The sequence below is a fragment of the Drosophila suzukii genome, chromosome 2R (genome assembly GCF_043229965.1).
Source record: "Drosophila suzukii chromosome 2R, CBGP_Dsuzu_IsoJpt1.0, whole genome shotgun sequence".
NCBI classification, from domain to species: Eukaryota; Metazoa; Arthropoda; class Insecta; order Diptera; family Drosophilidae; genus Drosophila; species Drosophila suzukii.
This window is the reverse complement of record NC_092081.1, coordinates 15,226,381-15,240,391: the sequence shown is the minus strand read 5'-3', so window position 1 is coordinate 15,240,391 and position 14,011 is coordinate 15,226,381. Positions and strand designations below refer to the sequence as shown.

The following is a 14,011-nucleotide window of genomic DNA, read 5'->3' as shown; positions in this document are numbered from 1 at the left end:
GTTTTATTAACAAAGCAATTTATTGCATAAATTCACATTGCACTCTGGGTCGTTTCGGTTGGCCACAGTTGTAGCCGCAGTTCCAATCGATCCTGTCTTCTTGGGTGAAAAGTTTTCGCCCTTAATCGTTTAAATGTTGCCTTATAACTTGTGAACAACGAAACTGCAAGTTGTGGAAGGAAGGACTTCATTTAAGACCCAAAACATGGTGGCCCCGAGTCCGTGCTAAGTGATGTGAGAGGCTGCCACCAGCCACTCGCCACTTTCTACTTACTGCCTTGCCCCATTTTGCTGACTGCTAATTGCAGCATAAATCAAGCGGCAAAACAGCGAGGCCGGCAGAAAAGCGAGGAGAGCAGCTCACAAAACGCTTTAAATAAACTCGGGCCAGAACGAGAAAGTGTTGCAAGCGCCGGGACAAACACTTTTTACCCCCTTTATATTTTTCTGTTTTTCCGCATGCTTTATGGCCACTTGGGCTGCACTCCTATCCACCCATCCTCCAAATCTCCTGCAACCACCCACAATAACGTCCTTCTTTCGCTGGAGGAATATTTATGAGTGCTTTTGGTCAAGCGTTTGCTTGCCAACTGTCCTGCACAGGATGATATATATGCTGCGGTGTGGGTTTCGTTTCAGTTTCAGTTTGAGTGCGCAACACTGCGTATACGCAATGCACAAATATTTTAATTAAATTTCAAACGAAACGAATATGCATGAAACAACAAAAACAGTTGCGAAAATTGAAATGTATTTGCAGGGATAATGTCTGTGTGCAATGCTTACATTTTTTTTGACTGCTTGAGTATATTTGTGGATAAGATGGGATGCCCAATATATATATATATAAATATTATAACATCCAATTGGCATTCAAAATGTATCCTGTGCTTAGCACTGAAAACATAATTACTTGAATTTTCTGATCATTATATGTACAGCTATAATTATTTAGAACAAAATTGAGAAAGCAATTAAAAAGTTTAGAACATGATATCTCAGAAAATCAACTTTTAAATGAGGATTGATTTACAAACATTTTGAGAGAATTTCCTGAAGCCTCGAATATGAATTTGTAGAGAGCGGTACCAAGGGGTATCCCTCTAGTCCTCACTCCCATATCATCCTGATTTCACGTTTGTTTTTAAATTTCCGTATTTGCCGAAAAGGCAGCCCCCAGGCTTGTGTGCTTTCAATTTTCCGTTATGAATGCCGCTGAACAGGGACACAATTTGTTTGTAAATCCTCGACTCAATGAAACAAATGGAAACAAATGCTCCAAGCTGTGCTGGCAAAATTTAATTTGAGCTCAAATAAAAACAAATTTCAATTCTCTTTCATTGGAAAATTAATTGCTTCTGCTGGCAGCCACAATCACTCAATTTGAGCTCATTCCCCATTACTCACGGTCGTTGTCGGCCTTGTCTATATAATACATGTGGGCTAAAATTATGGGGTCGGGGGTCAACAAGTGTCACTGGCTAGCTAGCTGGGTGAATGGCTGGCCAACTGCCAAGTCTTTTATAGGGCATTTCATAACGCGTGAAGAAATTCAATTAAGTTTGCTGCCACTGCCTCCTACGATGCCACTATTTCCACTGTTTTGGCCAGTGTTTTTATGGCCCGAACAAGCGACAAACGAAATTAAAGTCAATAAACAAGAGCTGGCGTCTGCGGCCGGGAATTGTCTCTGTCATTCAGTTGGCCCACGGCTGTCTCTGGTCTATGGTCTTTGGGCCAATTGGTTCTGGTCACAGTTGTTTCGGTGCTCTGTGTGTCCTTTTTTGCCCAAACCTCCCCTCTGTGTTAGGTTTGGGTACTTGTTTTGGTGCGAGTAAACCGCAAAAACCCGTCACAGTCACAGTCGAAGCCCCAGTCAGACAATGGGCCCCACGAAATGGGCTCCCCGAAGGCCGGAGGACATGACCCAAGGGTCTCGATCCCTCTTAGCATCTCAAACGTGAATATGGAACAGCTCAAGGACACACGGGGGCCGTGCATAATTTTCTATGGAAAATTGCTGCCATTTGTTGCGCACAAAGCTGGGGCTTTGTTATGGGAAATGTCCTTTATTCGCATCAAGCGACACTTGGGAAAATGTTTCGGCAAATTTGGTTGGTTTGTAGATTGTTTTCTTTATTTAAAAATACAAGTCCACTGCTAATTGGAAACCATTGATACAAAATCCATCTAAGCTTTTGCCTTTTATTCCTTAGCCTAAGTAAAATTTTTTTCCAAAATTTAGGGACATCCATTTATAATATACATTTTAACTTCCTATAACTATGAAAAAACGCTTCTCGGGCTAACAAATGTATTATCTTACTATGGGGGTACCACTTAAATCTTCAGGATTTTGAATTTGCTTTGAAATGTTATTTTAGGCTTCTGAAAGATTGCAGTGATTATGTATAAATGTGTGTCTAAAAGATTTCATAGATATATATTGGTGCATACCTTAAGATACCTCACACTTACAAGTGTTTTTAAAACCCTAGTGATTTGTGTGGTATACCCGTATTTCTAACTTTTACATTAGTTCCCTGTCTTGCCTTAAAGAACAATTTCCCAATCTTTTAAGATCCCACTTAATCTCTATTTCTTCGCCCTTTCCCATTGCAGATACACGAAGATCTAGAGAAAGAACCAGACTATTCTGGCTCCGGATTTGGACCCGATGACGAGGACGCCGAACCCGACCAGCATTCGCACAGTTCGCACAACACGCGCATCTCGCAGAACGGCAACGCCGGCATAAACAGTAAGCATAACTCGAACGAGAACTACGGCAAGAACAGCAACAGCGACCTCATCTCGAGTAGATTCAACAATAATAATCACAATCAGATCGACAACAGCCAGAATATCAATCTCAATCCCAATAATAACCATCAAACGAATAGTGGCACAATCATTGGTAGTAGCACCACAGCGAACAATAATAATAACCACAATATCAACATCAACAGCCAGAACGGCATCATCAGTGGCAGTGGTAGTGAGATCGGTGGCCATAGCACTGGCATTAACTCAATCGGTAAAGATCAAGCTAGTCATGTAAATGCAACACTCGTTGGTGTATTTTTCACACCCGCCACAACCACAACTTCTTCTCCTTCAATTTCAACAACAAACACACCACAACCTATTCCAACAACAGAAACAGATACAGTAACAGTCATAGTTACAGTTACAGCATCAGATATAGATAGAGTATTAGATAAGGATCGATCGAGTTTAGTTAGTAGTAATATAAGTATTATCGACCATCACCTTCCAAAATCATACACAACAACAACAACACCAACAAAAACAATCGCATCTCTATATCCAGCAGCTCATACACCAACACTACCCTCATCCACAATCTCAACAACATCGAGTTCGACACCAACGCCTACAACAACCACCTCCACCACAACGGCAGCCACAACAACGCCAACAACAACCTCTACAACCCAACAACCCTCTGTTAATGCCAATACCACAACGACCACAACAACAGCACCGACGATCCCCACATCCACACTACCCAATCAGCCCATATTCCCGCCCTTCGATAAGGATCTCGATTCGGAGGCCAGTGGCGATGGAAACGATTCCGATATCGATGACAACGAGGATGACGATGTGGATGATAAGGACGACTATGACTATAACAAGGAGTTGGACAAAGAAATTGATATCGATGGTCCCGGATCTGTTCCTCAGCAACCGAGCATTCCACAACACACTGATGGTGACGATAGAATTTTCACCACGGATGAAATCGATGTGGATGGCGCCGATGAGGATGAAGTTGTGGATAGCGATGTCGGTGGTCCGAGAATCGGTGGCAACGATGGAGATATTACAGAGCGCGGACGTCAGTGGTTTTTATTTTCACCATTTTACTTTATTACTTTTCACTACACTATTTGGTTTATATTTGTTTATCTAGTTTTGTGTTTTGTTATACCTTCACCATCCTTGTTTAATTCCCTTTCTTATTTTTACTGCACATCATTTTGTTGTCCTTTTGGTCCTTGCACTGCTCTGTAAAAAATATGTTTTTTTAACTTTTATTGTATTCTAGCTAAGTAATTTATTCGCTTTGCTTGGGACACTCTGCTTTTGGGCTTATGTTTTTTATTACAGTATTGATAATTTATATTTATAGACAGAAAAAAATGCATTTTGTTAAAGTTAAACCATTTTTAAACTTTATTTCCAAATTTAAAAATGGTTTGCATTTATAATTTTTCTGTGTATGTTTACGGGATGTGTTTATTTTAAGTAGTTTGGTTTCTCATTTACGTATACTTGCTTTGCTTTCTTTGAGTAGCCTGTCTGTGTGCTCTTTAAGTACTTTAAATTTCAAGTATTTGTTAGTCAAATTAAGTTTCACATTTGGTGTGTGTGTTCACGTATGATTTAGTTTATTTGTCGCGCTCTGAAAAGTCTACGGTCTACGCTGCGGGTGTTCTGCAAATCCTCTATCAGTCTCAGTCTGTCCCACGTCCTTGTTTTTGTCCACAAGGAGTGACCAATTTACCACATAATTCCAACACATTCATAACAAAATTCATTGAATCATTTCCGTTCGCTCTGTTTTTGTCGTTCATTCAATTGGAAAAACTCCCGCAGAGCCAACACAAACTCACTCGACCCTCATCGTTTAAGTGTTTAGTTTTAACCTTAAGCTAGATTAAGGCGAATACTTTAAGGATAGTTTAAAAGCTTTTATCGTGACAAACGGAGAATAAACAAAGGCCAAAGACAAAACCAAAGCCAAACAATCGATTAAGCTGCAACAGGGAAAGCACTCCATCACGGAGTGGGCGTGGCGTGGCGTGGGCGCAGTGGGTAGCAGACATTCTGCAATTCTTGCCCTAGGCATAAAGTTCCATTAACACTGTCCCGATGGCTCTGCCTCCTGCGATTTTGTGAATGAAAATCGCCGGGAAAATCGCACTAAGCCGCGCAGTGATTTTGTGCTTTGTTGCTGGGGGGGAAAAACACTTGGTGTGCTTCGCAGGCACTTCAAATGAAAAATCACTGAGTCCTGGCAATGGCAAGGCTCCTGTTTCTGCCTCCTGCGCGTAACTGTAGCCGCTTACTTGAGCCATCGTTCCTGATGCTCCTGAAATGGCTTCGTGAGTGGGTTCACTTGAAGAAAAAGCGCGAGGGTGTGCTAAAGGAACTCCACTAGGGGTTTGATTTCACCAACAAAAAGGTGTCTAAAAGTATGCAACAAAATATTTTTAGTTCGAAAGTCAAAGATATTTTTCACAGCACACTTCTAGCCACTTTAAGAAGGGATTTAACAGTTTTGGGGATTTGTTTAGCAGTTAAAAAGTTATCGAAATCAATATATAGGATTAAGAAAAATAATATATATTTTTTTTAAATGCTCTTGATGCACACAATTCCAATCTTCACCTAAACAGAGAAAACATGTCGGTCCCGAACTGTCCTTAACTTTTTATTGATTTTTTTATGAGGTGATTTTAGAAATCAGAAAGTACAAAATTTTACGATTTCGGAAACGTAATAAATCGCTCGATAAAATCGATATCGCTCAAATCTAAAAGAAAGCCATAAAAAAATAGCTCAGCTCAAGCCAGCTGAATAAGTGAGTTTAAAGCTCTAGAAATTTCTTTGACCTCCCAGTAAATATTTCTAAAAGTTTCCCCACATTTCAAGATTTATTTCCGTGTACCTATGTACATCGCTCACAATCCCTGTTTATGGTCCCAACAAAACGAGCAGTGCACCGTCAGAAACTGAAACACAGCCTAATGGCAATCGGGGTTGTGGGTTCTGTGGGTTTATGGCTTTGATGTTTGCCTTGCAATTGCCACGCCTCAACCGAGAGCACAAACACAATCAATATGGTTGGTTGGCGCGGGTGACAAACAGAGCTGGGCAATAATTTCGCCATAATTGCGCACAGCTGACCACACGGAACATCGAAGCACGAATTCAAACCCAACGCGCCCAAATCCAAAAACCTCGTCCTCCAGTCCCCAGACTCCAGATTCAGCAACAAAGTGCATTTTCCCATCAAATCCAGGCACACACACATGATGCAGGCACCTTTATTGGTTCAGAACAAACAGAACAAAGTCTTGGCAGGACAAGCAGACAATCAATGGATTGGCAAGACAGCGAAGCAATCTCAAAGCCAGTAGTTGGAAAATCCATTTGCTCTTGGAAATCGCATTGAAAAGCAAATATTTATAGCTTCAGTTCGACTCAAAGAACTCACCATCTATTTCTATCGCTCGGCACGAATTCCTTCAGTTTGCAAAGCGCATATAAAATCAATTTGAGGGCCTTATTCGCGAGGGCCAATTCAAGGAGCTCTCGTGGGCATTACCTAATTAATATGCCGCCCCTCAAGGTTTGAGCTACAAAGAAGGGCTAAACAAGCAAATATGTTTGTCTTGAGCGGTTTGGGGAGCCTAATAGGGGTGGCATGGGGATCAAACAATAGCTCTGCTAAAATATGCCGGAATTTTGGAGGGGAGATAAACGGAGGCTAGGCCAATTAAATAAAACGTAAACTCGCTTTGTTTGACAGCCGATTGGCATTAAATTTTCGCTCTTCTGTCAACTTCAAGGAAACAATATAATTGCACTTGTTTTAAGGCGAAGCCAGAGCTTTAGCTCAATTCAACCCTCGAAATTTTCAAGTGGGATTTGTCACAATTTGCATTCGTAGCTAAGAAACTTTTTTCATTTCGTACAAAACTTTTCTGGAAATCTCTGTTCATTAGCGTGAAATTAGCTGTCAAGTTTTGTATATTTTTTGGAAGGATGCTAAGAACGTTTTCTCCTACGCGGTGGGTTCTATATTCTTATTCAACTTTAAAGAAATCTAAGCGGTTGTACCAGTTGAAATCTTATTTTTAGTAACCTCTATTTGATATATTTCATGGCTGAAAGTAAACTAATACCTATTGTCACTCATCCTAGAAAGATTAGTTTCTTGGAAACATACCACTTAAGAACTAGCATTTAAAGTAAGTCTCCCCTATGTAGTAAACGCTGCTCGACTAACATTAAGCCTTGTAAATACTGCATAACAGCTCATTAACACACGCACAACATACACACACATGTTTACACAATCGTATACGCTCACTTAAACCAATATTGACACTCGAATCAATTTAATTGAATACCCACAACACACCACAACACGAAACGAGACAAATCAAAACAACAACTCTCTGTCTCACTCTCTGTTTTGTTTGATTTTGCTTGCACGTCATGGGCATAAATGGACTGTACCACACTGCATCTCTTTCTCATCGCCATAATGCCTTCTCTTTCTTCTGGAACAGCGGGCGCAGGCGGTAGCAACGTGCACGAATTGGACCCCAATACGAACGTGAACAGCCAGCCCTCCGACACGAAGGGCATCGATCACAGGCCCAACGGCAACGAGGTGGTCATCATGAGCGAGGACGATCGCACGTCGAGCTTCTTCTCGCAGCCCGGAATTCTGGCTGGTGAGTATACCTATAGGGTGGATGGATCTGTAGGCGTTAAGAATTTATACCAACTTCAATTGTATTTGAAGTACTGACAAACTAAATTGATAGTGGAAAACGTAACCAAATATCACTCATACGTCATATTGGATAATATTTAAAATTAATTGAGAGTTAACATCTTAAAAACTAAAAGACAAATTATTATAAATTATTATTTATGACAATGACAGTGTTTTATTTATAAAAACTCATTCACTACAAATTGAAATTAATTAAATCAGTGGCTAGGTAGGATTCTGTTGGGTTGGCTATTCCAAACAAATTATGTGTTGCATACTTTTAGGCCAAGGTATGGCAAAGAACACTAGTCTACAGAAATATATTGTTTCTAGTACAGATTAAAAATTGCCTTTTCCAGAGTAATTTGGGATCCCTGTAACACCGTGGTCACTCAAAAAAATGTCCTAAGAATCTATTTTATAATATTCACAAAAGACATATTTTTCTGATGTTTTTAATACATTAATTATTTATTTCTAAAAAAAAAGATTTTGCATTTTTTTTTTGTCAACAAGCGCATGAGTTAATATGTTTGCAAGGCATTTCTGAAGAAAAAATAATTGGATTTAAGTTATTATTTTGTACAGATAAAAATCCAAGTATAAGAAGATAGTGTCAAAGTCTTAAAGTTAAACCTAGAACTCAATACCTTGTAGATAATACCTGATAAACCTTGTTACATGATGGACATAGATCACTAAACCATTTCTCTTTCCCGCAGCTGTTATTGGCGGTGCCGTCGTCGGCCTTCTCTGCGCCATACTCGTGGTGATGTTCATCGTGTACCGCATGAGGAAAAAGGACGAGGGATCCTATGCGCTGGACGAGCCCAAGCGGTCGCCGGCCAACAATTCGTATGCGAAAAACGCGAATAATCGCGAGTTCTACGCCTGAGATAATGGCACGGCGCGCAGGTATTAAGTTGACCACAAGTGCAGGAACAAGCTGTGAGGACGGACGACGGGAGTGCGGAAAACTGGACGGAGGCGGAGCGACTGGGTTTGGCAAGGCTCAACTGAATACACTGTGCGGAGTGGGGTTGCACCATCATCGGCAGTCCACTGGAACAAGGATAATTCATCCGCAGCAACAGCTACAAAACAAACACAAAATCAATTGAAAATTCCGAAACATTTTCAGAAAAAACACACACAATTTTTCGTGAGGGGTAAATAAAACTAAAATACAACAAAAAAAAAACACATAAACAACCAATCGGCAAAAAGAAAATGGAAAAAAATTGAAAACTTACCTGTAAGTTAATGCAAAATACACACACACAGACGGACAAGCGTTTCTCTCTGCGTGTGTGGGTGTGTGTATGCGACTTTTCTAATTAAGTAAGTTTTAAGCGACAAAAAGAAACGAAAATATCAAATATAATTGCAAATAAATCATGCGAAATTTAATATATAAATAATATATTATATATATATATATATATAAATAGTGAAACCAATATAAGGGCGGGCAAAATTAAGCAAATTAATTATGAATTACGAGTATGTAGAGCAAAAGCAGAAGGAGCAGGAGAAAATTGAATAATAACTATAATAATACACACACACACGCGCATCCAACTACATAGATGTAAAAGGCAACTTTCGTGCATATTGAATATAAATGTATGGATTATATATGTTAGCTGAATAACGAAAGCGAATTGGATACATCACGATTATCACTCAACTCTCGATAGACCCCCTCGTCGAACCACCCACACACCCACACTTTAACACACTCTTTATTTCAACAATCAATTTTTAAACAAAGTCCAATGAAAACAATTATAACTATAAATTGTGCGGCACATAGCAAACGGAAATCGATGCATAAATGTTTTTAAGTTATACATAAGCAAAACTATGTAATTATTAGTGTAATTCCTAAAACAAACAAAAACAAAAAGAAAACAAAAATCGTAAAATCGAAAAAATACTAAATGAAGCAAAAAACTGATTTATGAACACTGTGAACCTTCCTGGCAACTAAAAACAAACAGAATTGAAATGAAAATAACTATTTCTACTTTTTTCTAGAAAACACAAAACCATGAATTTTTTATTGAAATGAAGTTAAAATTGAAATTGGAACATGATTACGAATACGAATACGAAATGAAATGAGAAAGCAATTGTACATTAATTTAGGTTTCCACTTGGGTTTTAGAGTTATTCGAGATTTCCTTCGCTTGACTCAACTGCTTCTTCCATGGCTAAGAATCAAAATCGGATTAACGCATTAATTATTGTGCATTTATTTAGTTTTTACGTTCGCTGTCAATGACAATTGTTTAGTTTTGCAAGCAAAATACAAAGCGAATTACGAACGACAACAAGAACAACAGCCACAGATCATAAACACCATGCAATAGTGAAAATTAATTGTTAAGTTTACAAGGCAAATTCAATTAAATTAAAGCGAAAGCAGTCCAGCAACAAATGTTATACTCACCCAAAACCCAGAACACACCCCCATACACAAACCAACCAATTAGCTGCAATACTTGTTTAATTGTTAGTCAACCAATATTCTCTCTCCAACTCTCATGCCATATTTTCATTGCGAAAAGAAAGTTATGAAACAAAAAAAAACGAAAACTAATATATAACATATAAGTATATAATTAGCAACATAAATCAATTGTGTGTGTAACTGTGTATAATGCATAAATAATGAATTAAACATACTACTACTTCGACAGCAGAGCATATAACAAAGGGAAAATTTCGAACATCATCAACAGAACAGAAACTATTTTCCCCCCTTCCGGAATCCAAACTAAAACTCACTCACACACACACACAACACGACGATGCAAACAAACATGAACAGCAGCAACAGGAACTAAAAAGAACATTTTTCTGAACACAACTTTTTCTACACTGTAAAAAACGCAACCGCAACTTTTTTGATATGTACAAGTACTATGTTTGTTCAACTCTCGACCCATAGTACGTTTTGGTCAAATTTTACATCAAGTTTTTTTGCTACTTTGTAAGCGTTTAGTTTGTTAGTTTTTTAAAATGCGCTGAATGTACTGAGAAATTGGTTTTGATTTGCTAAATAAAACTGGTATAAAACTAATTTAAACAAAAACGTGTCGTTTCCTTTTTTTTTGAATATAAGTTTATATACACATGAATTGGCTGTATTTGCTTTACAGTTTAGCCTTCATTAGGGGCTTCAGGTAGGTCTCAAAGGAGTTTTGGACGGGTTTTTGGTTCATGGTGCTGCGCTTGGCCGAATCGAAAAGTCTGGGATACACATTGCCATCGTAGCTGCCCAGAACAGAGTTTAGAACACGGTCGTGGAACTCGAAGCCATCGCAAACGGCCACCGCATTGGGACGGAACTTCTCCAGCGAAACCTCCAGTCGTTTTTGCAGCGATCGGAGATCGGCATCGGTGAGGTTGATAAACTGTTGGCCAAAAGGATTTAATTAAACATCTGATTATAGGAATAGAGTGCGTAACTTACTCTCAAAATCTCATTGAGGTTGTTTAGCACAGTCTGGACCAGGAAAAGTTCCAGCACGTTCTCCAAAACCTTGTTGAGAGCCGAGGAGCGCTTTTGGGCCTTGGGTCCTGTGATTTGCTCTAGGAATGTCTGGCACACAAACTGGCGTCCATGGAGCTGAAATATTATATAGCCAATCGTTTATTAAAGTTTGCTGAATAAATATTATACTGGGATGTCACAGAAATCTCTCAACTAAATGTATTATACTAATTCAAGAGATTTAATGTACAGCCGTATTTGACTTTCTGTTGGATGAGATTTGTGTGACACTTTGAAATTATTTGAATTTAATTACCTCAGCAGCACGAGTCAGTTCAATTCCCGTGTTATTAGCAGCCACACCCTGCGATTGGCCACTGAGCATGCGTTCCGCCAGGTTCTCGTAGGCAATACGTGTTTTCCTATAGATAAATATACTTATAACCTTGTTTAAAAGGTGGTATTATAGATGAACTCACTGTGCTGCCGTGTACTGCAACGCCTTGATGATGCACTGCCAGGAGTTGTCCCACTTGGGGAACTCCTTCAGCTGCATGGAGGTGGCAAAGTAGCCATAGGAAGCGGACAATGGCTTGTTCTCCACAAATGAAGACCATGCCTTGACCAGAGCTCGTCCAATTTGGAGGAGCAGCACTGTGTTCTCGCCCTCGTAGGTGATGGCAGCCACAGCATTGCCATAGATGTTGCTCAAATTGGCAGCCGTTAGGTAGCCATGACCTCCAGTGGACAGACGCAGTTTCTCAATCCCAGCACATCCATCGGTGGTGCAGAGAACCTTCAGGGCGCAGGACAGGATGTGCATTTCGGGCAGGCGATCGAACTTGCCCTTGTTGGCCTCCTCCACCGTCTGGGCATACATCTCCCACGTATACTCGGCGGCCAGGTGATAAGCCATTCCGGTGGCTATCTCCGGGAAGAGCTTCAGGCGCTGAGTCACATGATCTATGATCTGGGGCTCCGGTTGACTGAGGGTAAAAACCGTATCAAGAATTTCACCTTGCAATAGAAACCTATTCGTTGCTAAAACTCACTTGGGTTCAATGGGACTCTGTCGTCGCACCGCCGAGTACCTGGTGGCTATAGTGGCCGCCGCCAGGAGCAGCGTGGAGTTCTGGTTAACAATCAGGCAGCGTGTGTAAACCATGGTCAGGTAGTTAAGCCTCGATGCCGGGCTGGCCTTGAAGGTGCCATCCTTCTCCACCTTGGCGAACTTCATCAGCATGTTGGTGCGCGGAATACGGACGTTGTTCAGTCCCAGGAAACCCTGGTTCACAGACGCCATGCCGAGTTTCTTGCCAATCTCACCAATATCAATTCCGGGCAGTGGCAAATGGGTCTCCGCATCTCGCACCGGCACAATGAACATTTGCACCCCATGATGGACATCGGCGATATATAACTGGGCCACCACCATGGCATGGTTGGCAGTGTGTCCCACTAATGGAAGGAGATGAGTGAGATCAATTGGAAAACTGGGATGGATGGTTACCACTTACAGCCGCCGGGCCACCACTTGTAGGCCTCCAAGTTGGGCGTATTCAGCACGAACTCATCCGTTTTGGGATCAAAATCCGCCCGAGTGGCCAATCCACGGACATTGGTTCCATGGGCCAGCTCCGTTTGGGCATACGTGCCAATAATGTTGCAGTTTTCCGCCGCCGGTCCCCACTTCTCCACCTGCTCCGGAGTGCCCTGACCTTTGATCACATCCACAAACATGGTGATGTGTGTGGCTACCGGATGATTAGCCGGGAACAGTCCAAAGCTTTGGGCATTGTAGAGCCCTCCGCTGCAAGCAGGAAGAGATAAGATTAGGGCCACCCGTGTCAAAGTCTTGAATTCCAACTTACGGCCAGATATCTTTGCCTCCAGGATTAAGCTTGTTCTGCAGAGCCTTCAGTTTGGTGGCCGCCTCAGCCACCTTCTTAATACTAGAGTTGTAGACCTCCTCGTGAGACATATACTCATGGTTGAGACCATAGCCATCCTCCAGATCGCTAAAGATGGCCGCTTCTGTAGAGAAAAAGTTACAATTTCTTAATGCCCGAGTACATATTATCGGTTCATAAAATTAAATAAAAATTGTGTATGTTTGTATTTGTTTAAAATCATTTGCAAATTATTTTTTATGAATTAACTTTGTTTTCAATTTACAATCCTTATCGATTTCGTGGATCATCCCTGCCTTATCAGCTTGAGTGTAATATTTTTTAATGAGTAAAATATGTAGATAAGAACTAAAAAAGCTTAACAACTTTTTTACCTACACTGAATGCAGTGAAAAATTAAATTTTCAGATCATGACTATAAAAGAGTTATAAAAAATTTAATAGTGTCTATGAAAATGAAGGAAACTTTAATAGTTGATGGACTTCTTTGACTGATAAGAAACCTTTCCGCAATGCAATTGCATGTTATCGTATATAGCTTGACTATTATCATTATCTTTAACTATTGATAAAGCAACACTTTAATTCCGCACCCCAACAGTGTTAAATTTCTTTGGACTTTGCGGCCGTTAGATTAACCGTTTGGACCCTGATTTCCTTTGCAAAAAGAACCTTTAAAGCCCAAATCCGGAAACTGATTAGACGCCAATAATGTTTATCTTTAATATACGTACCCATCTCGCGTTTGGTCTTTAGCTTATCCTGACCACCATGCCACCAGGCGGAAAACTCCTCCACATTGAATTCTGCACCTGTGCGTTCCTTCTGCAGGTCTGGATTCACAGTGTTCGGAATTAAGTTCTTAATGTGCGACATTGTATTAGACACGCGAAAATAACAACCACAAATAATAACTAAATAAAGATCCAAGACCAGGTCCAACCAACAGCTGTGAGCTCAACGCGACTTCTGAGCGAAAGTAGGTGGATCGGCCAGAAGGAAAAGCTTTCGAGGGGCAAAGTGCACAAAGCGCTTTTTCAAGAGAGAAAGCTGATC

General features: G+C 40.4%; 2 protein-coding genes across 8 annotated transcripts in view; one reads left to right on the top strand and one right to left on the bottom strand.

Annotated features, from left to right (window-relative positions):
- Sdc (Syndecan) overlaps window positions 1–10,631 on the top strand; it is a 106,805-nt gene extending 96,174 nt beyond the window's left edge. For 2 of the 7 annotated variants that reach the window (XM_017074764.4, XM_017074765.4), the window contains exons 4-7: window positions 2,623–3,037; window positions 3,335–3,865; window positions 7,332–7,499; window positions 8,266–10,631. In XM_017074764.4, coding sequence (XP_016930253.3) covers window positions 2,623–3,037; window positions 3,335–3,865; window positions 7,332–7,499; window positions 8,266–8,438 — 1,287 coding nt within the window. In that variant the 3' untranslated portion in view covers window positions 8,439–10,631. The remainder of the gene's footprint in view (window positions 1–2,622; window positions 3,038–3,334; window positions 3,866–7,331; window positions 7,500–8,265) is intronic. The other 5 variants (XM_036813588.3, XM_017074767.4, XM_017074766.4 and 2 more) reach the window with 5 other exon arrangements.
- Acox57D-d (acyl-Coenzyme A oxidase at 57D distal) lies at window positions 10,629–13,934 on the bottom strand. The gene is made up of 8 exons (XM_017074839.4): window positions 13,690–13,934; window positions 12,917–13,079; window positions 12,563–12,855; window positions 12,098–12,503; window positions 11,525–12,031; window positions 11,362–11,467; window positions 11,025–11,180; window positions 10,629–10,965 (listed from the first exon to the last, which is right to left on the bottom strand). Exons 1-8 carry the CDS (start codon window positions 13,829–13,831, stop codon window positions 10,705–10,707), a joined length of 2,034 nt encoding a protein of 677 aa, XP_016930328.2. The 5' UTR covers window positions 13,832–13,934; the 3' UTR covers window positions 10,629–10,704.
- Window positions 13,935–14,011: the final 77 nt, after the last annotated feature.

Coding starts and splice junctions, on each gene's coding strand:
- Acox57D-d (XM_017074839.4), bottom strand. CDS start 13,831: ATGTCGCACATTAAGAACTTAATTCCGAACACTGTGAATCCAGACCTG. Junction 12,504..12,562: donor CAAGTGGTGGCCCGGCGGCT/GTAAGTGGTAAC, acceptor TCCTTCCATTAG/TGGGACACACTGCCAACCAT. Junction 11,468..11,524: donor TTGCAGTACACGGCAGCACA/GTGAGTTCATCT, acceptor ATTTATCTATAG/GAAAACACGTATTGCCTACG.